The sequence below is a fragment of the Pan paniscus genome, chromosome 13 (assembly GCF_029289425.2).
Source record: "Pan paniscus chromosome 13, NHGRI_mPanPan1-v2.0_pri, whole genome shotgun sequence".
Lineage (NCBI taxonomy): Eukaryota > Metazoa > Chordata > Mammalia > Primates > Hominidae > Pan > Pan paniscus.
This window is the reverse complement of record NC_073262.2, coordinates 36906967-36934938: the sequence shown is the minus strand read 5'-3', so window position 1 is coordinate 36934938 and position 27972 is coordinate 36906967. Positions and strand designations below refer to the sequence as shown.

General features: G+C 37.4%; 1 protein-coding gene across 2 annotated transcripts in view; it reads left to right on the top strand.

The window, feature by feature from the left end:
* Positions 1 to 23797, top strand: part of HNMT (histamine N-methyltransferase) — a 50503-nt gene extending 26706 nt beyond the window's left edge. Inside the window, exons 3-6 of one of the 2 annotated variants that reach the window (XM_003822822.5) lie at positions 10063 to 10170; positions 11213 to 11343; positions 14279 to 14372; positions 22923 to 23797. In XM_003822822.5, coding sequence (XP_003822870.1) covers positions 10063 to 10170; positions 11213 to 11343; positions 14279 to 14372; positions 22923 to 23278 — 689 coding nt within the window. In that variant the 3' untranslated portion in view covers positions 23279 to 23797. Of the gene's footprint in view, positions 1 to 10062; positions 10171 to 11212; positions 11344 to 11431; positions 11504 to 14278; positions 14373 to 22922 lie in introns of those variants that run through there. The other variant, XM_063595157.1, reaches the window with a different exon arrangement.
* Positions 23798 to 27972: the final 4175 nt, after the last annotated feature.

Sequence of the window (27972 nt, the reverse complement as noted above, 5' to 3'; positions counted from 1 at the left end):
TTCAATTCAATTCTGATGCTGTCTCCCTGAAAATAATGTCAGATCCCACAGGTTGAGGGCTCAGTCCCACAAGACTGTCCCCTTTCAGACACCAGTTGCAAGTTTGGGCCTCCAGAATTTCTCAGTAGCCAGCTTCAAGTTGAGGTTTCCACAACCCCTCTTTGGGTTTGATTAATTTACTAAAGTGGTTCACAGAACTCAGGGAAACTGGCTTAATTTGCTGGTTTATGATAAAGGATGTTACAAAGGCTACAGATGAAGAGATGCATAGGGTAAGGTATGAGAGAAGGTACACAGAGCTTTCATGCTCTGCCTGGATATGCCACCTGCCAGGATCCTACACATGTTCACTATCTGGAAGCTCTTCAAATCCTGTTCTCTTGGGCCTTTTATGAAAACTTCATTGGATAGGCATGACTGAAGCATGGACAACCATGTAGTAATGTGATTGGACGAAAAGGTTATAATCTAATGCTGATAGGCTGAGTGGGAAAACCCAGTGAGGCCTATCTGTTCAGATTCTTCTTGACCTCTCTGTGCAGCATTAATTCCTCTAGGATATGGGACAGGACCTCCTCTGAAATGAGGTCTTATGACCCTCAATCACAAAGGTGGAAACATGTTATAGTCCTGCCTTGTGTAGGTGAAAGGTTTTCTGAGGTCTGCTCCTGAGGCCAAAAGCACCATAAAATTATAATAAAAGACTATTAACAAGGGCTATGGGAATCATAAGCCAGGAGCCATAGATAAAAACATATATATATATATAAAATAATATCACACACATATATCGATCTATGCATATACACGCATTTCTATAAAGATACATATATGTATGTAAATAGATAGAAGTAGATATTTATATAGCTAGATATAGATGTAGATAATTGTATTATTTCTTACATATATATCACAATAAGAAATACTATACTTATTATAAAAATAACACAGGGTGGGGCCAAGATGGCCGACTAGAAACAGCAGCGTTTGGAGGCCCCCATTGGAAAAAAACATAATAAGCTTGTGAATACTTCACCAGCAACCAAGGCATCCAGGTTTTCTCATCAGAACTGACTAGGAGGTTGGTGTGACCCACGGAGAGAAAGAAGAACAGTGTGGTGTGGCAGCCCACATGAGAGCCACATGGAGTGGGGGAGCCCCCTCCCCCCCAGCCAAGGGAGGCAATGGGTGAGCGTGCTTTTTCCACAGAATTGTGCAACCCACAGATTGGAAGATCCCACTCGCGAACCCACACCACCAGGGACTAGCGTCCCAACCCAGGAATGCACAGACTCTTAGCTTCTCGGTTGGAAGGAATCTGCTTAAGCCTACAGAACTCCTGGAGGGAGGGGTGACCAGAACTGGGTGTGGCTGCCTGCTGTCAAAACTATTTGAGCTCCCTGTGGGAGGATCAGCAGCCAGTACTGCGATTTGCATCTGCCTAACACAAAGCTCCCTGGGCAGGGGAAGGGAGGCATCCATCTCTATAGCCCCAGGCTGTGCTTTTCCTCTGTTGGAGACAGGGAGGCTGGACGGCTTGGTCCCAAGACTTGTCCCTCACAGTCCAACACACCTGCTTGCAGTCTGTGGCCAGAGTGCCTCTTCAGGCCTGACCCTGACCCATCCTTCCTCATTGGGTGAGGCTTCCCCCACCAACTCCAGTAACACCAGCCAGAGGCTCAGGGACAGAACATGCATCTCCCTGGTCCTGTGTCCCTAGGGGGAGGGATGGCTGCAGTCTCTGTGGACCAGCAGACTTAGCCTTTCCTCCTGGTAGTTCTGAGGAATCCAGGCAGCCCAGACAAGTGGGTTCCCCGCAAGTGAGGCACTGTGTTAAACAGGTTCTGTTCCCCATGCCACCCAACTGGGTGAGACCCTCCAATAGAGGTTGTCAGACACCCTATACAGGAGTGCTCCTACTGGCATCAGGCTGGTGCCCCTCAAGGTCAGAAGTCCCAGAAGAAGAAGCAGGCACTCATCTTTGCTGTTCTCCAGCCTCTTTGAGTGACATCTCCAGGTACAGCAGTGAATCAGATAAATAGGTCCTGAAGTGAACCCCCAGCAAACTGCAGCAGCCCTACAGAAGAGGGACCTAACCATTGAAAGAAAAAAAACAAGCAGAAAGCAACAACAACAGCATCAACAACAAGAACAACAAAAAGTCTCCACAAAAACTCCATCCAAGGGTCAGCAGCCTCAAAGACCAAAACTAGACAAACTCATGAAGTCAAGAAAGAATCAATGAAACAATGCTGAAAACCCAAAAGGTCAGAGTGCCTTTTCTCCTCCAAATGATTTCAACCTTTCTCCATCGGGGTAATAGAACTGGAGAGAGGATCAGATGGACAAATTGACAGAAGTAGGCTTCAAAATATGAGTAATAAAAAACTACACTGATCTAAAGGAGCATGTTCTAACCCAATGCAAAGAAGCTAAGAACCTTGATAAAAGGTTAGAGGAATTGCTAACTAGAATAACCAGTTTAGAGAGGAGCATAAACAACATGATGGAGCTGAAAAACACAGCATGAGAACTTCCTGAAGCATACACAAGTATCAACTGATGAATCAACCAAGTGGAAGAAAGGATATCAGAGTCTGAAGACAAGACTAGAGAAAAAAGAATGAAAAGGAATGAACAAAGCTTCCAAGAAATATGGGACTTCATAAGAAGACCAAACCTACAATTGCTTGGAGTACAAGAAGGAGATGGAGAGAATGGAAACAAGCTGGAAAACACACTTCAGGATATTATCCAGGAGAACTTCCTCAATCTAGCAAGACTGCCAACATGCAAATTCAGGAAATACAGAGAACATCATTAAGATACTCCACAAGAAATTCAACCCCAAGACACATAATCATCAGATTGAAGATTGAAATGAAAGAAAATTGTTAAGGGCAGCCAAAGAGAAAAGCCAGGTCACCTACAAAGGGAAACCCATCAGACTGACAGACCTCTCAGCAGAAACTCTACAAGCCAGAAAAGATTGGGGGCCAATATTCAACATTCTTAAAGAAAAAAAAAAAATTCAACCTAGAATTTCATATCCAGCCAAACTAGCTTCATAAGCAAAGGAGAAATAAAATCCTTTCCAGACAAGCAAATGCTGAGGAATTTTGTTGTTACCAGGCCTGCCCTGCAAGAGCTCCTGAAGGAAGCACTAAAGATGGAAAGGAAAAGCCAGTAGCAGCCACTGCAAAAACACATCAAAATATAAAGACCAATGACACTATGAAGAAACTGCAACAACTAGTGTACAAAATAAACAAATAGCAGCATGATGGTAGGGTCAAATTCACACATAATGATACTAACCTTAAATGTAAATGAACTAAATGTCCCAATTAAAAGACACAGTCTGACAAATCGGATAAAGAGTCAAGACCCATCAGTGTGCTGTATTCAGGAGACCCATCTCATGTGCAAAGACACACATAGGCTCAAAATAAGGGGATGGAGGAAAATTTACCAAGCAAATGGAAAGCAAAAAATAAGCAGGGGTTGAAATCCTAGTCTCTGGCAAAACAGACTTTAAACCAACAAAGATCAAAAAAGACAAGGGCATTACATAAGGTAAAGGGAACAATTCAACAAGAAGAGCTAACTATTCTAAATATATATGCACCCCATACAAGAGCACCCAGATTCATAAAACAAGTTTTTAGAGACCTACAAAGAGAGGTATACTCCCAGACAATAATAGTGGGAGACTTTAACACCCCACTGTCAGTATTAGATCAATGAGACAGAAAATTAATAAGGATATTCAGGACTTGAACTCAGCTCTGGATCAAGTGGACCTAGTAGACATCTACAAACCTCTGTACCCCAAATCAACAGAATATACATTCTTCGCAATGCCACTTGGCACTTATTCTAAAATCTACGACATAATTGGAAATAAAACACTCCTTAGCAAATGCAAAAGAACTGAAATCATAACAGTCTCTCAGACCACAGTGCAATCAAATTAGAACTCAGGATTAAGAAACTCACTCAAAACCACATAATTACATGGAAATTGAACAACCTGCTCCTGAATGACTCCTGGGTAAATAATGAAATTAAAGCAGAGATCAAGAAGTTCTTTGAAACCAACAAGAACAAAGAGACAACATACCAGAATCTCTGGGACACAACTAAAGCAGTGTTAAGAGGGAAATTTATAGCACTTAAATGCCCCCATCAGAAAGCCTGAAGATCTCAAGTTGACACCCTAACATCACAATTAAAAGAGTTATAGAGGCAAGAACAAATGAATCCAAAAGCTGGCAGAAGACTAGAAATAACTATGATCAGAGAAGAATTAAAGGAGATAGAGACCCAAAAACCCTCCAAAAAAAAATCAGTGGGTCCAGGAGCTGGTTTTTTGAAAAAATTAACAAAATAGATTGCTAGCTAGACTAATAAAGGAGAAAAGAGAGAAGGATCAAATAGACACAATAAAAAATGATAAAGGGGATATCACCACTGACCCCACAGAAATACAAACTACCATCAGAGAATACTATAAACACCTCTACACAAATAAACTAGAAACTCTAGAAGAAATGGTTAAATTCCTGGGCACATACACCCTACTAAGACTAGACCAAGAAGAAGTTGAATCCCTGAATAGACCAATAACAAGTTCTGAAATTAAGGCAGTAGTTAATAGCCTACCAACCAAAGAAAGCCCAGGACCAGATGGATTCACAGCTGAGTCCCACCAGAAATACAAAGAGGAGCTGGTACCATTCCTTCAGATACTATTACAAATGATTGAAAAGGTGGGACTCTTCCCTAACTCATTTTATGAAGCCAGCATCTTCCTGATAACAAAATCAAGAAGAGACACAACAAAAAAAAGGAAACTTCAGGCCAGTATCTCTGATGAATATCGATGGGAAAAACCTCAATAAAATACTGGCAAACCAAATTCAGCAGCACATTAAAAAAAATTATCCACCACAATCAAGTCAGCTTCATTCCTGGGATGCAAGTCTGGTTCAACATACACAAATCAAAAATCATAATCTATCACATAAACAGAGCGAAAGACAAAAACCACATTATTATCTCAATAGATGCAGAAAAGGCCTTTGATAAAATTAAACTTCTCTTCTTGTTAAAAACTCTCAATAAACTAGATATTAATGGAACATATCTCAAAATAATAAAAGCTATGTATGACAAACTTACCCAACCAATATCATATTGAATAGGCAAAAGCTGGAAGCATTCCTGTTGAAAACCAGTACAAGACAAGGATGCCCTCTCTCACCACTCCTATTCAACATAGTATTGGAAGTTCTTGCCAGGGCAATCAGGCAATAGAAACAAATAAAAGGTATTCAAATAGGAAGAGAGGAAGTCAAATTGTCTCTGTTTGTAGACAACATGATTGTATATTTAGAAAACCCCATCATCTCAGCCTAAAAACTTCTTAAACTGATAAGCAACTTCAGCAAAGTCTTAGGATACAAAATCAATGTGCAAAAATCACAAGCATTCCTTTACACCAACAATAGACAAACACAGAGCCAAATCATGAATAAACTCCAAATCACAATTGCTACAAAGAGAATAAAATACCTAGGAATACAGCTAACAAGGGATGCAAAGGACCTCTTCAAGGAGATCTACAAAGCATTGTTCAAGGATATAAGAGAGGATGCAATCAAATGGAAAAACATTCCATCCTCATGGATAAGAAGAATCAATATTATGAAAATGACCATACTGCCCAAATTGATTTATAGATTCAATGCTATTCCCATCAAACTACCATTGACATTCTTCACAGAATTAGAAAAAGCTATTTTAAATTTCATATGTAGTCAAAGAAGACCACATATAGCCAAGACAATCCTAAGCAAAAGGAAGAAAGCTGGAGGCATCATGCCACCTGACTTCAAACTATACTAAAAGTCTACAGTAACCAAAACAGCATGGTACTGGTACCAAAACAGATATATAGACCAATGGAACAGAACAGAGACCTCAGAAATAACACCACACACCTACAACCATCTGATCTTCAACAAACCTGACAAAAACAAGCAACAGGGAAAGGATCTCCTATTCAGTAAATGGTGCTGGGAAAACTGGCTAGCCATATGCAGAAAACTGAAACTGGACCCCTTCCTTACACCTTATAACAAAAATTAACCCAAGATGGATTAAAGACTTAAATGTAAAACCCAAAACCATAAAAACCCTAGAAGACAACCTAGGCAATACCATTCAGGACATAGGCATGGGCAAAGACTTCATAACAAAAATGCCAAAAGCAATTGCAACAAAAGCCAAAATTTACAAATGGGATCTAATTAAACTAAAGAACTTCTGCACAGCAAAAGAAACTATCATCAGAGTGAACAGGCAACCTACAGAATGGGATAAAATTTCTGTGCTCTACCCATCTGACAAAGATCTAATATCCAGAATTTACAAGGAACTTAAACGAATTTATAAGAAAAAAAAAAAAACCACCCCATCAAAAACTGGACAAAAGATATGAACAGACACTTCTCAAAAGAAGACATTTATGTGGCCAACAAACATGAAAAAAAGCTCAATATCGCTGATCATCCGAGAAATGAAAATCAAAACCACCATGAGATACCATCTCATGCCAGTCAGAATGGCAATTATTAAAACATCAGGAAACAATAGATGCTGGCAAAGCTGTGGAGAGATAGGAGCACTTTTACATTGTTGGTGGGAATGTCAATTATTTCAACCATTGTGGAAGACAGTATGGAGATTCCTCAAGAATTTAGAACCAGAAATACCATTTGACCCAGCAATGGGATTGCTGGGTATATACCCAAAGGAATATAAATCATTCTACTATAAAGACACATGCATATGTATGCTCACTGCAGCACTATTTACAATAGCAAAGTCATGGAACCAACCCAAATGCCCATCGGTGATAGACTGGATAAAGAAAATGTGCATATACACCATGTTATACTATGAAGCCATAAAAAAGAATGAGTTCATGTCCTTCGCAGGGACATGGATGACGCTGGGAGCCATCATCCTCAGCAAACTAACAGGAACAGAAAACCAAATACTGCATGTTCTCATTCATAAGTGGCAGTTGAACGATGAGAGCACATGGACACAGAGGGGGGAACAACAGACACCAGGGCCTGTTGGGGGTTGGGGTTGAGGGGAGGGAACATAGAAGACAGGTCAATAGGTGCAGCAAACCACCATGGTGCATGTATACCTATGTAACAAACCTGTACATTCTGCACATATATTCCATTCTTTCTCAGAAGAAATAAAAAAAAAGCACAGAATGTAAGTGCCTATGAGCACAGTGGTATTATTTATTGTCCAATGTAGGGTACTTTAGAGAGTTAGTTGGAGAGAGTAGGTAAAATAATTAAAATTATTATAATTTTTGAAATTTGTATGCATTGAACAAATTTCTCATATTAGTAAATTTATGAAATGTTCTTTTTTAAAAACTACTTCCAAAACTAAAATTCTGCTAATGATATTTTATTAAAAATGAACAAGTTAGGACCAAAAAACAAAAGCAGATGGACACTAAGACAACAGGTATAAAATGGAAATGTCCCTGACAAACAAGTATGGTCACCCTACTTATGAGGTCAGAAATAGATTTTACGTTCTAATTGACTCTTAAGGAAATAGTTGCATTATCACCTCTTCTTAAACTTAATTTATTTTTGCCAGGAATCCAGCACACATGAGCTTATACTCTAGAGGCTGTTATGCAAACCAATGGTTTCCATATGTCAATTGTGATTCTAGCATTGTGTCCTCTATCAGTGCCCCAGGGAGAGGGACTGTCTGGCTCTGAACATGTCCCAGACTGTGCTAGATATATTTTGCCAACCAGGCCAACCTGAAATGTCAAGGTCCATCTTTGGAGGAGAGCTCATCAAGCCCTGAGAGGATATAATTGCATTTCAGTTATCTTTTTCAAAATGTCGAATTTGAGATCCTCATAATTGATAATTTTTCATTTAAAATGTATCGCTAGGTTAATATGAGGCAAGAACAGAAAATTTTGGTCTCTAGTCTCTTGGGGGCAAGCTGGAATCTATTTCCCATTAGCCCACAGCTATTCTTACCAGCCTTTTGTCTTAGTTATCTTTTTTTCCCTTCAAAATAGTTGCTGAACAGAAGAATAAAAGGCTTTTCATGTCTTTTTAGCATTTGTGATCTTTCTACTTCTTAGTTGAATGAGTTAGAAGAACAAACATTGTAGATTTAGACAAATGTGACTTAAACTTCAGGTATATCAATATCCCTTGAATGTCAACATACTCAAATCACCTAATCCAGTTGGGAATATTAATAATATCATGGAACTTGCTGTCAGGATTAATGAGATGTTCCAGGTAAAAAGCCTAGCACAGTGTTTGGCAAGTAGTAGGTGGCCAATAATAAATGGCAGCTATAGTCATCAGTGAAGAAATACATGATTTCAAGTAGGTAGGGCTGGCTGTGAAGAAAATTGTCACATAAGTGACTTCATACTCTATTTCAGCTTCCTTCCCACTCTCCCTCCTTCCCTCCACACACACCATGTACACCATCTCCTATTGTCAGTACTTGGGACTCTCATATGCACCTGGACCACTGTCTTTTCCTAGTCTAGCATTTTCCTAGTCTAGCATCCTGGTTTATCTTCCTCATCTCTTTCCTTCCAGACCTCCAAGTCTTATGACCTCTGCTTTTGCTTCCTGCTATGTGCAGCCTTGGAAAGTTTCTGCTAATGTCATTTATGCCAAATGTTAAAGACTAACATCATTTTCCTATGCTAATCTTGCCAGGAGGTATTTCCATTTTAATGAAGGTCAACATCATAACCTAAGTGAATAAAAGTGCAAAACATAAGTTGGAGGCATCAGCAATAGGGAGAGAAGAGATATTTTCAAATAGATGTACTCAAGATAACAATAAAAATAATGAACAGCTAACATTTATTCACTGCCAACTTTATTTTGCACTGTGCATTATATGCATTACTTCATTTAACCCTCACAACTAATAAATTAAGTACTATTATTATTTTTATTTTTCTAATTAAAAAAAAAGAAGCTTGGAGAGGTAAAGCAAATTGCCCAAAGTCGTATACGCCGAGTAAGTGAAGAAGACAGGTTTAAAACTCAAGTCCATCTGACTTATTGTCATCTCTCTTACACTATCCCTTAGAGGCTGAATTTTCACCAGGGCAGGGATTCTTGCTTGGAAGTCCTGCCTTGCTCAATATTCTAAGAAATCTAGACTGCTAGTAGTTCCAAATATACTCTTCTATTTTCTGTGTGTGCATCTGTCATCTTGTCCCCTGTACCTGCAATCCCTCACTTCCCCACAGGTTCTGGGCTAACTCCCACTTACCCTGGGAGTGACAGAGTTCATGAGTGATCTTCCCCCATGAAGCATCATCACTCTGGCATCATCTCTCGTCCTCTCCCCATATGTTCTCTTCCCTCTTCCTACCTTGATTCAACCGAGCCAGGGCTATTTCTGTGTCTGTGTCACAGGTAATAGTGTTTATGAGGGCAGATATCTGACATGTTTTTCTTCTTTATTTTACCTGACATATGCTTGTACCCTCTTTTTAATCTGACATTTTCTTTTTGTACTCTTCTGGCCTAGCCTACTCTGCCAGTTCTGAGGTGCATTTTTTTTTTCGTATTTTAATACCTCTGATATTGTTATGCTCTCCAGTTGATAAAATCTTAAAATTATAATTGACAGTGGCTTTTTTCTAACTTGGTGAAACAAAAATAAGGGTTAATTTCCTTCTACAATCAACAGCATCTTTGATTTGATGAAATATAGTGATAGATGTTAAAGATCATATAAACGAATGGATGGCACTCACAGCCCTCCTTGAGTCACATTACTATGCCTACTTAGAACCTAGCTGCCCTGCATCATGGCAGGGCAGCAGTTGAACATTATTCTTTATTTATGTTAGGCTTTCCTAGTAAAGGTAGGGCAGATAATAAATCAGCTAAAATTGTTTTTAATCATTTCTTGCTGGAATGATGTGACCTGTCCCATATGTTTATCTTCTAGGTGAAATTGATCTTCAAATTCTCTCCAAAGTTCAGGCTCAATACCCAGGAGTTTGTATCAACAATGAAGTTGTTGAGCCAAGTGCTGAACAAATTGCCAAATACAAAGGTACCTGTAACTCCTGGTCCTCTACACCAGATCCTATCCCAAAAGACTTAACTCAAATTGTTCCCTTGAATGATTAAAAATATAGTTACTGTGGTATGCTTTTCACAAGCTTATTGGGAGAAGAACTGAATTAGTTCTTGGCAGGCATGACTAAACATCTCAAAATGTGAACAGTGAATAATAAACTCCCTTTTCTATTAACACTTCATCCATTCCCCAGTTGTCATCAATGATTACCTTTTGATGTTTATGCTTAAGTACAGATTCATTCATTGATCCAGAATTATTTAAACCAACCTTAAAGAGCTTATGTTTAGTGGGTTACAGTAAAAGTTCACAAACTTTTCCTGGCAAAGGCCAAATAGTAAATATTTTAGATTCAGAAGGTCAATTCAGTCTCTGTCATAACTAATCAACCTGCCATGTGCCACAAAGGCAGCCAAAAAGAAAAATAGGTAAACTAACAAGCATGGGTGTGTTTGAATAAAACTTTATTTGTAAACACTAAAATTTGAATTTCATATCATTTTCACATATGAATTAGCATCCTTCTTTTGTTTTTTTAAATCATTCAAAAATATAATGATGTGAAACATGAATGGCAGTGACACAAAGTCAGGAAGTAGAACGATATATGTTTTTAGCTTGCGGTTCATACAAAAATAAGTAGCAGGCTAGATATAGTCCCTGGACTGTAGTTTGTCTTCTCCTGAATTATACAAATATATCATCTGTTTCCAATTCACTTTCCATTGATAAAATTCACCAGTTGATTCTTCATTAATACTAAGACAATATAACCTATGTCTGCCCAGGGTTCTTGTAATTATTTATTCCTGACTCTTTCTTTCACCTCTAATTTCATTAAATACTAGAAAACAAAAAAAGCAGTATGAACTCTCTGGTCTCCCAGACATAAGAAAGAAAAATGTTCTTTCTATCTGTTTGTATATAACATTGATTGCATTAAAATTCTAAATGGAAATGGTTTCCACATTTGCAATTAAAATTGATGGTGTGTCACCCCTTCTCTGTATTTTAGAGCTTGTAGCCAAGACATCGAACCTCGAGAACGTAAAGTTTGCTTGGCATAAGGAGACATCATCTGAATATCAAAGTAAAATGTTGGAGAAAAAGGAGCTTCAAAAGTGGGACTTTATTCATATGATTCAAGTAAGAAATTGTATTATAATATATACTCAGAAAGAAGACTTTTCAGAATATATACATAATGAATATCTACTATTCTAATTTTTAAAAGGTAAATGAAAATCTTCTGATTTCTAATTTTACAAGTGACCATGATCTGCTCAAATAAAAGATAAAGATGTTTATTATACTAAGATTCTCTTTAACATTCAAAAAACCAGTTTTCTCTAATCAAAATATCTCTACAGTTATCCATTTTAAAAAATGTTGGCTTAATTCTTATTTCTTTTTTGAGATGGGAGTCTCGCTGTGCCATCCAGGCTGGAGTGCAGTGGCATGATCTTAGCTCACTCTAGCCTCAACCTCCTGAGCTTAAGCAATCCTCCCACTGCAGCTTCCTGGTTAGTTGAGACCACAGGTGTGCACCACCACACCCAACTAATTTTTTATTTTTTATAGCGATGGGGTCATACTATGCTGCCCAGGCTGGTCTTGAAATCCTGGGCTCAAGTGATCTTCCCTCTTCAACCTCCAAAAGTGTTGGAATTACAGGTGTGAGCCACTGCACCCAGTCTTTAATTTATTTTTATATCATTGAATGTTTATATAGAGATTTGAGAATGATAGCATCATAACATATTCTCTAGTGGCTCTAATGGTTTGGGTGGACCAATGTCCCAGAGTGTTTCTGTAGTGGACATATGGTCGAAGGGGCAGGTTAAATGATGCCTCAGTTCAATAAATTTTTACTTCCATCATCCAGATCCAACAAACTGACTCATACATGTTATAGAAAGGGAGTGATGCAAGAACAAAAAACCAAACACCACATATTCTCACTCATAGGTGGGAATTGAACAATGAGAACACATGGACACAGGAAGGGGAACATCACGCTCTGGGGCCTGTTGTGGGGTGGGGGTGGTGGGGGGATAGCATTGGGAGATATACCTAATGCTAGATGACGAGTTAGTGGGTGCAGCGCACCAGCATGGCACATGTATACATATGTAACTAACCTGCACATTGTGCACATGTACCCTAAAACTTAAAGTATAATAATAAAAAAAAAAAGAAAGGGAGTGACTATTGAGTAGATAGCATGGGGCTGGATTTCCAGAGATAACTAATATTTCTGAATAGCATAAGGGATGTATGGGTTTTGGAAGTTGGTTACCATTGGGAAATGTACGTATTTTGGCAATACCACTTGATTAATGACAAAACACTATTTTTCTTCCTGGTCTACAATGATAGTCACCCCAAAAGAATAAACTTACAAGAAGTCAAAGGAAGAAATACTCCAATTTTGTCATATGCAGGCAATTCTATGTCTCTGCTTCTTTAGCTGATGAAATCTTTTGCCTCTCAGGTAGTACTTATCACTGTCCAGGATGCCTAGATATTTCTCTACCAGACTTGCTTTTGTTCCCACTTCCTCACATAACTATTTCATAACTCCCCTGTCTCCTTACTACTCCTGCAATCTCTCCCAGACCATTCATTCCGAGCCAATGACCTCACTTCATAATGTATAGAGAAAATAGAAACTACCAGATAGAAACTCATTTTTTACCCTCTAACTTTGCAAACATAACTGCATTTGTGCATCATCTCCTTCTTCCATCTTATTGCAAAAACCTCCTCTTATCAAAAACCACTCCCTCTGTTTAACCCTGGATCCCATTCTTTTCTCTGTTATAAATGTTGTGATTTCAGGAATCAGCTTCTCTTTCCTATTTCTCTTAAAACTTCCATGTTTGTTCCTTCTTTCTTATAACAACTCTGTTTCCCTCTGCATCTCTATCCTGTTCCCCTCTCTCCATCTCTGTCTATGCCCCATTTTTCTGTGCAGCGTCTCTGCCTCTCTATTACTCATTATAGTCCTCACACTCTCATGATACTTTTACAACCTCACTGTCAATTCAGAAAATTTCACTGTCTTTGAGAAAAATTTAAGGTATCTTCTATGGCCCACTTCCACATTTCTAGACAGGTCATATCGTAGATTGTTAGCCATCATATTGATCCACTATATTTGGGTACCTGCCTATGGTCCCTGTGGTGGAAAATGTGGAGTGTGGCCCCTAAGGCACCATGAGCCATGCACAGGTCAGGTCCATTTTATTTCATTCATTCATATGAAAGAGGCACAGCTAAAGTACTTTTCCTTTGTGCAATGAATTCTCTAAGGACAGGCTATATGGAATATTGAATTCTTGTCCAACAAAGATGAAGATGAGATATAAGAAGTGTCTATGGGGGTGGGGTCCAAAGATGCAAGCCATGGGGAAAAATTTCCCACTGTCAATGCATAAGTCCAAGCTCTGTGCTGGATGGAAAGGCCTGTACTTCACTAGAGATTGATCCAGAATTATTAAAAATGGGTTTCCTGACCCCTAAACACCCTGTGACCAAGCAGATAACCTCATGCTTTATTTAGTCCAACTTCCTACAGAATCTGTCATCATCAGAGGCTGTCACATTTTCTGTGATTTTAAAAAAGCATCTGTGAGCATATGGAGAAGCTAGTGCAAAGGGCTTAATTGTAAAGTAACGTTCCATGAAATGGGGTCTGTTTTTATGGTGCCGGAACCATTTTCTCCCAGAAGAACTGCAATTCACGAATTATAGAATAGGCATAGGATTCATGTCCCCATGTGGAATGGTGACTAAGTGTCTCCAGCTATAAATGTCTGTGCTATGGAAGCCAGAAAGAGTAAATTTAAAACCATTTGACTCTAGTCGAACAAATACCATACTTTTCCATTTCCCCAAATATTTTCTCACATTATTGTTCTATGTCTTCATGCAACGTCTTTAATCTTTAAATTTCTTAAGTGTTTTCTTGGGTAAAAATTCACTCAACTAGAAAATCAAACTTTGTAGGAGTATCTAGCCCAAGCAATAAGACTTCAACATAGAGAAGCAGCTCATTTCTCTTTTTCCTCCTTTCTAGATGCTGTATTATGTAAAAGACATCCCAGCTACCCTGAAATTCTTCCATAGTCTCTTAGGTACCAATGCTAAGATGCTCATTATTGTTGTGTCAGGTAAGTTATTTTCATTGAGCCTGAATTTTAAAACAGCAATAATATACGTATGCATGGATTCCTGTGTTTAAAGAGGCTTATATATTTTGTCTTCATTATGAAATTCTTGCCTTGGCTTCTAATCATAGCCAATTAATTTTCACAGTATTAGGGAAGTCATTCACAACAGTTCTCAATTTAGAAGGTATAGTGGAATTAAACATCTGTTTACTTCTTTCTTTTGGGAAAATATGTCTTTGTCTTCTATATATGAATCCTTTTTATATAGCTTAGAGTAAATTCAACTGACAAAAGATTTTAAATGAGACTAAAAATAGTAAACATTTATTTTACCTACTTTGTGTCATTGAGTGTTTCTTTTCCCTCTATGATGTTTATTAATAAATAAAGGTTAAACTATTTCAGATGTCATCATTTTTAATTGACTTGCAGTCTTAGAGCCATGATCAACACTGCTTGCTATAGGTTTTTTCAAATGCCTATCAAAAACAGTTCATTTGTTTTGTTTTGTGTTGGTGTTTTATTTTCCAAGGAGGCATGTGAGCATGTCCAGTTGCTGCCAGGGATTTAGTAAGTATCACACAGAGAACCCAAGTAAACATTTTTAGATAATGAAACATTGACATTGTTGAGGACAGTATTTATTACTTCTTTCATTCAGCAATCTTTATGGATTTTCTACCAGTACTTACAGGTTGATTTTAGATACACAGCAGACTCTGTCTTCCTAAGGTTACACCAGACCCCATATTTGACCACCATATGTCACAAAATTGACTTGTTCTTAAATATGAAGAATTGCTTTAAAGATGGCAAGCATGGTTATAGCTTGTAATCCTGGGTTTGACCTTATGTGAAAGTTTGGCAATAGAGAGCTCCTGTACACAACCTCTCCTGCAAGGGAACATTTAGATATACTATTTTTATCTCTAGTTAGTTAAAAATACTCATTTATGTGGGAGAGGTCTCATTTCCCATTTAGAAGGGCTTATGGAAACTGGACTCATCCTACTAACCTCTCTCTGAGCTAGTAAAGCACTATAAACTGCATTTAGAATTGCAAAGTAAACTTAGTTATCAACATTGTAGGCAGCCTATTCTTGATGATATTCATCAATCATACAGAAAAAGTATTGTAGACAGAAATAACAATTCATTGGGAAGTCATGTATTTTTTATCTTAGAATATATTTCATCTCAATGGTAGGTCTAATCTCTTATTTATATTTGGTTTATTCTAACATATTTTCAGAAATTAAGTATCTGAGCACCCAGAAGTTAGCTTTCTATGAGTATATATTACCAATAAGACAAAGCCAGCCTGAAGTTTAGAAGGGAACATGAATAGTCCACAAGTAACTGAGAACTGATTAAGTGCCCTTATGGCTACAGTATTCTGCTGGCTGTATCATGAATGAATTAATTGATGATTATTGGCATCAAGAAATTTGAAGACCAAAATAAACCCAATGAAATGTGTTGTATGTTAATACATGGTGCAAGAATACTGAGGCACTTCTAGCTATGTGAATTTGGTCTCTGCATCTCAGTTTATTCAAGGGCTATTTCTGGACAACCTTCTCTGCATTATATTACATCTTTTCATATATGTGGCTCATAAGTACCATCTGTAAATAAGCATTCATCATAAAAAAATCAAAAGAAAGGGAGTAAAGACTCAACAATCAGTTAGCTTTTTTTGAAAAGTATTTTTAGTCAAAAATTATTTAACCGAAGTATTTGATGATGGAAATGTTTTACTCACTTTCTCAATATGCAGTTAACAATTCTTCATTACTGCTTATAGCACAGGAGACAGCTGTTCCAAAGAGGAAAACATTGTTAATAGAATGCAACGCATAACATTTGACAGATTATTAAAGAGATTCTGATGATCTCCTTCCTTTACCATATCACTTCTTCTGAGAAGAGATTTACACAGCTATAGCCATCTATTTCTTCCTAAAAGAAAAACCACTTCGCAAAAGTAGAAGAAAGATTTCGATATTTTATTTGGGGCTTTCTACGTCTCTCTCTCCTAAGCCTAAGAATGTCTTGGCTTTTTTTGCCTCTATTTGTCAGAATGCTAAGAAAATAAATAAATTAAATATAAGTTAATTTTTTAAAAAACCTACTTTTCCCAATAATGAATACTTTGCAGTGAAAAATAATTCTACCTGAAAAGAGAAATAGAATTGTGAAATATGTTGATCATTGTCATCAATTTAGTAGAACTGGAATGTCCCCAGATTCTCCAGTCCTATTGGCATGTCATACTTAACTCTTAAACATCCAGAATAAATGACGGAGTTCTCATTTCCAGTAACTTGGGTAATTCATCCCCTCATCATCACTCCTTTACTCCTGAGGGTTCCTGGGGGTCAGACTTAAATGTTCCTGGTGATTGCCATCCACTGGGTGCCCCAAGTTCAACTTTTGATTTCTTCTCTCCAAATCTTGCATGTGCTGCAGCCGCCCTTTCTCATCTTGTTTCACATTGTCTTAAACATGGACATAGTCCTACCTCCTTCCTTCTCCAAAACACCATTCTTGCTTTTGACAGATTTTGAGACCTGTGGGGGAGAAAGAGGAACAAAGAACAGAATTCAGCATTAAGGTCCCACTGTGACTCTTTTTCTCACGTTTCTCTTGCTCAATCTGGACACACTTCCGTTGAACCTGCTCTCATAACTTCTCTCAGTCTTCCCTCATATCCTCTTAATTCAGTGCTAAGATGCCACCTCCTCATTTTCTATTGCAACCCTCTTTTTTAACTTTTATTTTAAGTTCAGGGGTACATCTGAAGGTTTGTCACATAGGTAAATGTGTCCGGTGGGGGTTGTTAAACAGATTATTTCATCACCCAGGTATTAAACCCACTACCCAATAATAATTTTTTCTGCTCCTCTTTCTCCCTCCACCCTCCATCCTCAAGTAGACCTCAGTGTCTGTTGTTTCCTTCTTTGTGTTCATCAGTTCTCATCATTTAGCTCCCACTTATAATTGAGAACATACGGTATTTGGTTTTCTGTTTCTGCATTAGTTTTTTAGGCCAATAGCTTCTGGCTCCATCCATGTCCCCAGAAAAGACATGATCTCTTTATTTTTTATGGCTGCATAGTATTCCATAGTGTATATGTATCACATTTTCTTTAACCACTCTGTCACTGAAGGGTTTTTAGGTTGATTCCATGTCTTTGCTATTGTGAATAATCCTGCAATGAACATTTATGTGCATGTGTCTTTATGACAGAATGATTAATATTCCTCTAGGTATATACCCAGTAATGGGTTTCCAAACTATACTATAGGGGGGTACAATAACCAAACAGCACGGTACTGGTACAAAAACAAGCACATAGACCAATGAAACAGAATAGAGAGACCAGAAATAAGGCCGCACACCTACGACCATCTGATCTTTGACAAAGCTGACAAAAACAAGCAATGGGGAAAAGACTTCCTATTCAATAAATGGTGGTGGGATAACTGGCTAGCCATATGCAGAAGATTGAAGCCAGTCTCCTTCCTTATACTATATACAAAAATCAACTCAATGTGGCTTAAAGACTACCTAAAACTATAAAAACCTGGAAGACAACCTAGGCAATACCATCCTGCATATAGGAACAGGCAAAGATTCTGTGACAAAGACACTAAAATCAATAAAAACATTGGCAAATGGCATCTCATTAAACTTAAGAGCTTCTGTACAGCAAAAGAAACTATCAATAGAATAAACAGACAACCTACGGAATGGTAGAAAATATTTGCATAGTATGCATTTGACAAAGGTCTAATATCCATCATCTATAAGGAACTTAAATTTACAAGAGAGAAACAACCCCATTAAAACATGGGCAAAGGACATGAATAAACAATTCTCAAAAGAAGACAGAGATGTGGCCAAGAAGCATTTGAAAAAAAGCTCAACATCACTGATCATTAGTGAAATGAAAATCAAAACCACAATGAGATACCATCTCATACCAGTCAGAATGACTATTTATTAAAAAGACAAAAAATAACAGATGCTGATGAGGTTGTGGAGTAAAAGGAACACATACATTGTTGGTGAGAGTGTAAAGTAGTTCAACCACTGTGGAAAGCAGTATGGCAATTTCTTAGAGAGCTAAAAGCAGAACTACCAGTTGACCCAGCAACCCTCTTATAGAGTAGTTTAAATCCCTTTTGTTCTATTTCTATCACCTAGATAAACCTGTGCACACATGAACTTGTCTTAACAACAACACATTTCCCTGAGATAAATTGTTTTGCCCCCCTCAGGGTATGATGAGGGTGATGGTAGTTTCCTATTTAAAAAAAATAGCAATAGTTGCTTTGTTGTATTAACATACCCAATAGAAATATATTGGTCAGCTTTTGGAAAAATAGATCAAGTCTAGTTTCCAACATTGGAAACAAATTTGATCACAAGAAATTTCCAATCAGACATTTTCATATTGATGTCAGTGAACACACATAGGAATGATCCACAAAGTTACTACTCATTGTTTTCTTTCAATGATGTAGCTTCAAATCCCTATCTGATAGACTAGTCAGTGGAAAGAAAACAAGTTTGAGAAACCTCATCAGCCAAGGTGTTCCATCTACATCCCTCCTTACCCCTGTTTAGGAACCATTGCCTAGCTTGCCTTCTCCACCAGAGCTATAATTCTTTAAACCCCATTTTTCATTTACTCAACAGATTGAAACATTTCCTAAAGTTGAATATTGACCCAGAACTTGGAATGTCTATACCACATTGGTTTACACTAAGTTCTGTTTTTATTAAGATTCTTTGGGTCACTTTCTCAATGGAATTTGCCTCATAATTACCTAAAAGGGAAGATGCTTCTGTGTATGTTCATTTGTTTCAGGGTAATATTGTCATCCATAGCTGCTCTCCAATGCACAAAACTGAGTACTCATGGTATATAGGGAGGCATATAGGGAGATTCATCTCTGTTCCTAGATCTTTGTAAAGACTTTGGCACAGAGACAATACTCAGTAAATATGTTTTAATTGAACTGAATAATTGTTTATTATTTCTGCCTTATGATATCAGAACTACAATAAGCTCTGAATATACATCCAAAAAAAGAGAATATATTTCAGCTAAAACTGACTTGACGAAATCAGAGAACACAGGAAGTTCTGGATATTTGCAGATGGAGTTTAATAAATAGGAATAAAAGGCTCAATGAAAAAGACACACACACACACACACACACACACACACACACACACACACACACACAGAGCAAATGGAAGCAGCCAGACAAAAGCAATAAAGAGCAAACAACTAAAACTATTTGTGTATTTTTAGGGAAAGAAAAAGAAATTGAAATCAGAATTAAATGACAACATTTACTGGTCAGCTTATGGAAATATATTTTGCTTGATGGAAATCAACCTTTCCTCTGTGTTTCTAAATATCCATTACAGAATTACCCCAACTCAAGAGACAGTCATTTAGTGATAACTAGTAGAAGTTCCTGATAATGGAGATGAAATAAATTTGATTTGGGGATAAAAAAGAAGAGACATAAGAACAAGAGAGTTGGATTTCTTTAAAAAATGTGGAGTATCCCACACTAAAATGGTATCAAAGAAAAGTTTTTTTCTGCAAATGTGATAGCCAAGCATCAATTGGGAGGGTTGCTGTTTAAAAGGCAGCCTGTCTAGTTAAGGGAGATGAGCCAGAAGGAGATCACTGAAGCTTTCTGTCTGTCCTCTCCTTACCTGAGTAAGGAAGGAGGCAAATCATTGTGTGTTATTTTTAGTGCAGTGAGAAAAAGAAAATCTGGTTTATATCATGTTGAAAACAAAAGTAACACCATATGTTGTGCCCACCGAGAGCCATTATGATAATGCATTAGTCGGGAAGTGCATAATTGCTCAGCTCAGAAATGGCACCGAGTCACAGCACTGACACCAGCAAATTTTCTGCAATTAGTGTTTGGTTCTTTTTTCTCTGCCAGGTTAAAAATAATAATAATGATGATAACAGAGCCTCTCTTCAACCACTGAAATGCTGATTTTCTTGTAATGTCTTGTTTGCCGGCAAACTCTTATTTAGGAAGACAATCCACTGTCTTTGGAATAAAAGATTTTTAAATAAATACTCACAACCCTCATTTATTTTCATTGAACAGAGGTTTTATTCTTTCTGCTTCATTCCAATTCCACCTTCTCCTAGAGCATATCCTGCAGTTACCTCTCCCTCTTCTGAAATATAAGTAGAACATCAATTATCCTAGGCTATTTATTATTTAGCCTATTATTTGTCTTGGTTCATCTCTTGAGTTAAATTAAATCTACGAACTTTAGCTTAATCCATGCATGAGAGCCAAGGGTCTTTGAGCATTCTATAATCTTATGCAGAACTGTGTGGGTATGTATTGTTTGTGTATTTTTCTGGAGAGTCAGTTACTCTCACTAGATCATAAAGGGGACTTGGGAACCAAAAGTATCTCAAGACATTTAATCCTAGAAGCACAAAGGAAGTATAAGTTGTCTCTTATATTGCTTTTGCCAAATCCAGTTTAACACTTCAGTAACGTTAACTATTGTGTCATGGTTCTAAGGGTCTTTACTTTATTAACTCAGTGAATCCTTGTAGCAGTCTATAAATGGATTATATTATCACCCCTGTTTTACAGATGATAAAACTGAGACACAGGTTCATAAAGTTGGTAAGAAGGAAACCCAGGCTTCATACTCAGGCAGTTGGGTTTTAGAGACCATGGTCTTTATTACTGCCCTGTACTGACTATATATGTAATATGCATGTATTAGAAGGCCCATAAATAGAAACTCATTATTATTATTATAGATTTCTGAATAGCAGGCTTGCTTTTTTAGTCTCAAGAATGCAATCAGTGGAAATACACTAGCAAACTAATTCATGTATTTTATAAGCACTTACTACACATCTTTCATGTGCGTACCATTACGCAATAATTCACTTAAATTATCTCATGTAATGCTTGTAGTTGCATTCAAGGTAAGTTTGATAATCCCCATTTTACAGATGAGGAAATTTAAGTTCTGAGAGGCTAGATAACAAGCCTCATCTCATTCATAAAGCATCAGAAGAAGAGTTCAGCTCATGTCTGTCTCCCTCAGATAAGGTATTCCGTAGCTTCTCTGCAGGGCTAGAATTTCAATTTAATACTACAAACATTGCTAAAAGGTCTTCTAAACTTGGGGACAAGATTTATAGAAATCCACCTAGTTATTGTCAGTCCAAGGCAGCATCTTTTTTTATATAGAGATGAGAGTAAAAAATCATTGATTTGAGTAAATCACCATTTACTGTGCTCTTTCTTTCCATTTTAATTTTCACTGTTAAAGATTCTTGTCTGAATTCCAGACTAACAACTACCTTCCTCATATCACCACCTGAATGTCCAGTAGGTATCTCAAATTTATATTCCTGAAACCAGAGGCCTGATGATACAAAACTGCTCGTCTTCATTCTTCTCTCCAACAATGGCAATTCTGTCTTCTCAGGTGCCCTCACAGAAATTACTGGGGTCATCACTGATTCTTTCTTTTTACCCATATCCTACATCCAAATTGTTGGCGAGCCCTGTTGGATCTCGGAGTATAACACATAAAAACTCCCATCACTTCTCTTCACCTCCCAGCTCACTGGTCTGTGGGACCCACCCCCACCTATCCCCCAGGTGATTACAGTAGCCTTCTCGCTGTTCTCCCCACCTCTGCCCTTATGCTCCAGTACTCTCTTCCCATCGGTGAGGCCAGGGTGACCTTATTAAATGTATATTGAGTCATTCTAATGTGCTGTTACATACAGAAACCATGTTTTAGTAGTGAAGTTGAAACTGAAATTAATTTAAATGAATGAAACTTAAAATTCAGGTCTTCAGTAACACTTGAAACTCAAGTCCTAAGCCACCTTTCAAGTGCTCCATAGCAACAAGTGGTGAGTGACAATCCTGCTGGACAATGCAGATATCGAACGTGTCCATTGGTTCAGAAAATTCTATCAGACAGCATTACAGTGGTTTCCCATTGGGCCCCAAGTGATCTGGTTCCTTCATCCACTCCCCACCCCTAATCTTTCCAACCTCATCTCTTTCCCCTCTGCCCTCACTCATTCAGCTCCAATTTCACTGGCTTCCTGGCTAATTCTTTAACGGGCCAAGTATCATCCTGTATTCAGGTCCTTTGCAGCTGCTCATCTCTCTCCTGGAGTCATCTTCCCCCTGATATCTCCATGTCTTGCTGTCAGGTCTCTGCTCAAATGTCAGGTTATTAGACAGACTGCGACCACCCTAGTTAAAACAGCAGCCCATCAAAGTCTTTAACCCTCTTAGCATTTACTCAGATTACTTTTTCATTTAGCATTTATCACCATATATTTACTTATTTTTCTCTCTCCTGTACTCCTTGAAATATGAGCTGCACAAAGGACAAGATTATTATTTTGTTCTATTCTAAGCATCTAGTGTACTTTCTGGCAGATTGCAAATGAAAGAAAGAATAAATGAAAGCCTGACTTGTGTTTTATTGCACAGGAAGCAGTGGCTGGGACAAGCTGTGGAAAAAGTACGGATCACGCTTTCCCCAGGATGACCTCTGCCAGTATGTCACATCAGATGACCTCACTCAGATGCTGGACAACCTAGGGCTTAAGTATGAGTGCTATGACCTTTTGTCCACCATGGATATATCTGACTGCTTTATTGATGGTAATGAAAATGGAGACCTGCTTTGGGATTTTTTGACTGAAACCTGCAACTTTAATGCCACAGCACCACCTGATCTCAGAGCAGAGCTTGGGAAAGATCTACAAGAGCCTGAATTTAGTGCTAAGAAAGAGGGGAAGGTTCTTTTTAATAATACTCTGAGTTTCATAGTGGTTGAGGCATAACTATCAATCACAAAAGTATATTCAAAAATTATATTTTGAACAACTTGAATCACTCATTTATTTCCATATTAAAATCACAAATTCATCCATTAATGTAGATAAAGCACTGTTTGGATATGAGATGTAGCAAATTCCAAGACATTATTGGACTTCCATTTGGAATCATATGGGATACTGCTGGTCTTACCCTGTTCTTCCTCCAGGTAGAGAGACCACATGCAGGCTCAACATAACATAAGCTAGAAAAATTAGACGACTGAATTTCTATGGCATATTGATAATAAAATTCATTCCATTTGCTGATTGTCTGAAATTTTCTAGAATACTAATAAAATACATACTATAGATTCTTTATTAGTGAAGTATGCACTAATCAATACTTTGAAAACAAAGCCTGTGTTACTGATTTGGCCGTTTTGTGAAGAAACATTTATCTTTGTACGTTCTTCTATTGTGCTATCTTATTTTTATTAATTTGTAAGAGTAAGCACCTTTAGAATATTAAAAATTAATTCTTTATCACGTGTTGTCATTTCTTCCCATTGTGTTTTCTCTTGTAATTTTATCTGTGAATTAATAGCTTTTTGTTTGTCTTTTTGATATCCTGAAGTTTTCTATTATATTCAGCCAGATTTTTTTTTTAAGTCTGGGCTTCTGATACATTTTAAAAGACCTTCTAAAACCAAGGTTTTAGAATACTAACATTTTATCAAAATAATATTATAGTTTTGCTTTTTTTAAAAAATGAAATCTTTAATATGTTTGAAATTTAGACAAGTATAAACAGTGAGAACAAACTGTTTCCCCTCAAAATAATAGCCAGATGTATAAACAAAATTTATTGAAGAACAAAAAAACACAAAACTAAACCTGTTCTAGCTTAAAATGCACCTTTTACCAGATTTCTAGGAATTGGGTAAATGCAAGGTTCTAGAAAACCTTCAATGCATTTTGATACTTTATAGTTTCTTATGTCACTCTCAAGACCTCCTATAAGACCAAGACTCATCTTTGGACTGTAGGATTTCAGGGGGGTTTTGAAAACAAATTTGATGTTTCTTATTTTTAATAATAACCCTCTGTTATTTTTGACATAAACAGTACATTTAATAATTAATAAATAAATATTTTAAGTATGTAAATAATTAGTACTCCCTGTCACAAACAAAGCAAAAGTAAGGTTTTACTAAACAGCTCATGAGCCCTCATTCTGCCAGTGAGGAAGCCTTCAACCCCGTGTGATACTCACTCTTTCATGCAATAGGGCTTCCATGTAATGTTGCTGTATAATCACTTTAAAAAGTTAAACGACCCATCTCAATCACCTAGTTTATCCCCAGGGAATACACCGGCATAGAGAGCCTATTTACGCTAATAAACTACCAAGCTTTGTTGTTCATAATAAGTAAAATGGACTTGCATTGCTCTCTTTTTTGGACAACTTCATCAATGCTTTTTGAATTATATGTTTCAACAAATGAAACGACAGTTATCCAATCAGATTCCTGAACATGAACACTGAACCATTAATCATACTGATATGTACTGCTGACAAAGGAAATCTGTGAGGCACACATGATTGATGGGTATGGGGCCATGAAGACCTTGAAGAGCTTCACCAGAAGTATGGAAATCAAGACTTTACAGAGTCTTTTGTATAAAGCACACATGCAAAAACAAACAAAATTAGAACTAACAATGCTATTGAAAGATACAAAAGAATTGCAGTCCATAGATTGGTGTTTGTAAATATGGCCTTTTTCTCGTCCTTATTAAACCCTTAGTATACAAGGATAAATAAATTCTCACCTGCTTAATTTTAGTGCAATTGAAACACACAAGCCTTTTTAAAGAGAGAAATTCCCATGAAAACCTACTAGTTAGCAATGGGAAGTTGTATAAATTCAAGGGATAAACCTATCCCTGTTTTATTCTTGCACTGTATGATAATACCAAAATTTGGGACAGTCACATACTAACTTTTCAGATTTGTTCTTGTATTTCAGAAAAAAGTGCCCAGCATGAATTTGGAATGTTGTTTTATGTATCGTTGTGGATCTCTCAGTGTTTAACATGGTGCCTTGCATATGGTAAATGCTAAGTAAAGGGGGATCAATTAATTATTTCCTTCTCAAACATTTATCTTATACCTTGTGTGTTCATATTATTATTATAAACAGAGCTCAAGAAACCCAATAAAGTTATGTGTTGCCAGTGTAAACCTTAACTTATTTAGGACTCTTTCAGACACTTTTTTGCATGTATTGTTGGGGCATATTGCCAAAACCCAAAGAGAAAGCGTGATGTGGAGCACAGCATTTTAGGGCTTGATATTTGCTTATTATAAAAATTGGTGACTTTTTTATGGCCCTGCCATTCTGGGCCATAAAAGTTAAGTAATTTCTAATGCACATCCATAAAAAGAGATGCAAGGGCCATAGGAGAATACTAGATCTTAAGTCTGTGGAACTGCACAGACCCAAATGTATATTTAATGTATTTTAAATGTTTGTTTAATGAGAATAGCTGGCACATAATACTTTATTATTGAAATCATATTTATATGTCACCTCATCAGAATGTTACTTCTAAGAAAATGTGAGCTCCTTGCGAAGTCCCACAGTGGAGTGAGTGGATTAAAATAACCTTGTTAAATAAAGCTGTAGAGCCAGACTTACTGGGTACAAATTCCGGTTGTATTAATTACTCACCAAGTGACATTAGGTAACTTATTTTCTCTCTATTCTCATATTTCTTCATCTGCACAATGAAGTGAATCATAGTATCTACCTCAGAAGATGGTTACGAGAAGCCCAGGAGTTAAGCTTCATAAATATGCACGTAAAGTATTAGACTCATCAGGAATACTCAAAAATATTAACCACCATTGTTATTAGTTACTCATGGAAACTCAATACAAAATGCAGAGTAAATAAAAAGTTTAAGGAAAATTACAACTAAGGCCAGAGAGCTAGTACTTGTAGGAGCCGACCTAGTTTCTGACCTTGTGATTCTTAGCCACAGGAAGATGGCCTCTGTGTCTTTCAGAGCTAAGCTGGTCCTCCAAGAGACTCAAGGTGCCATCAGGATTCCACCATCCAAGCCCCACCTTAAGGGATCTGCCTTCCTGAGCTATCCATGTTCTAAGTGCCTGTGCTCAGTACTATGTTAAATGGCCCCATCTCAATCCTGCCTGATGAGACTATCCAGCTGGCACATGGATAGAAACCTATAGGCAGAAATTGATGAAACAGTCTTTCTGAAAATTATGAAATGCATCCATCAAAAATTCTCTTAAAAATGTGAAATTACAAATCTGGGGCAATGAGACATTCATTCACTTATTCGTGATATATACAATTAATCAATATTTATTGAGTACCTCTTTGGTGTGAGGGAGTTTTCTAAGCAAAGGACATATCACAGCAAAACAATAACAACAACAACAACAACGAAGTTCCAGACCTCAGTGACCTGATTTCTAGCGGGTGAAATAGGCAAAAAATAAATATATGCCAGAGAATGATAGGTGGTATTAAGAAAATAAAAGTAAATAAGGGGAAAAGAGTACCAGATGGGGAAATATTAAGTGGAGTGATCAGGGAAGCTCTCTTTAAAAGAACAAGATTTGAACAGAGATTGAAATGCAGTGAAGGAGCAAACCATGCATAGAGTTGGGAGAAAAGCATTTGAAGAAGTACAAATACAAAGGCCCTGATGTGGAAATAAGCTTTACATATCTAAAGGACAATCAGAAGGCGAGGTGGCTTTCTATAGTAGCTGAGCTGAAAGGTCCTAAGATAGATTCAAGTCTAGAGTTGCCACTGTGGGCCACATGTGGGAGGACCTCACTGGGATGCCATGGTTTGAAGGTGAGGCATGGAACCAACTTGCAGAGAGATTGAGAGATGCCAGGAGTGTAAGACCACGTGGCCTTTGAATGGGAGATGAGCTTTGGCTGTCTCAAGGAAGGGTTCTTGCAATTTCTATTCCCATCTGTGTCTAACCTGAAAACAAATACCATTTTACTCCAGGTATCCTTGTGGGTGTCTGCTTCTTGCCTCCCAAATGTCTTAGGTAGAGCAAAATAGAAGATCTTATTTGATTCTTACCTCATGAATTAGAAAGATTATTTATTATTATCCTATTTCATAGGTGAGGAAACTGAGATACTAATACACTGAATAATTTAACCCAGCTCCCAAAGCAAGTTGATAACAGGAAGTTAGCCAAACCCTATACCTGCCGACTCACACTGTATGTCTGCATATTGGGCAAGTTAAATATGTGATCTTCATTCATCTTAGATGCAGAGTATGACTTCATAGAACTAAATCACCTTTGCCCCCAAATATCCATTTGTACATTGAAGGGGATCTGATTATAAAAGGGAAGAAGAAGCAATCAGAGGATCAGAGTACTATGAAAAAATCACCTCCTTGAATAATGAGATAGTACTCTTTCTAAATACTACACTTCACTAACAAGTTCATTTTAAGCTTGTCATAAATATCTGATTTTTCCATCCCATTGCCTTAACTTTTGCCTGTATTTCTCTGCCTCACCTCCTACCAGGTCCCAGACATCACCAATTTCATGTTTAAATTATCTGTCATCCATACCCTAGCTCCCCTATGATTCATAAACTGTGCAATACACATCCATAGTACACGATCAACTAATGCAGGATAGTT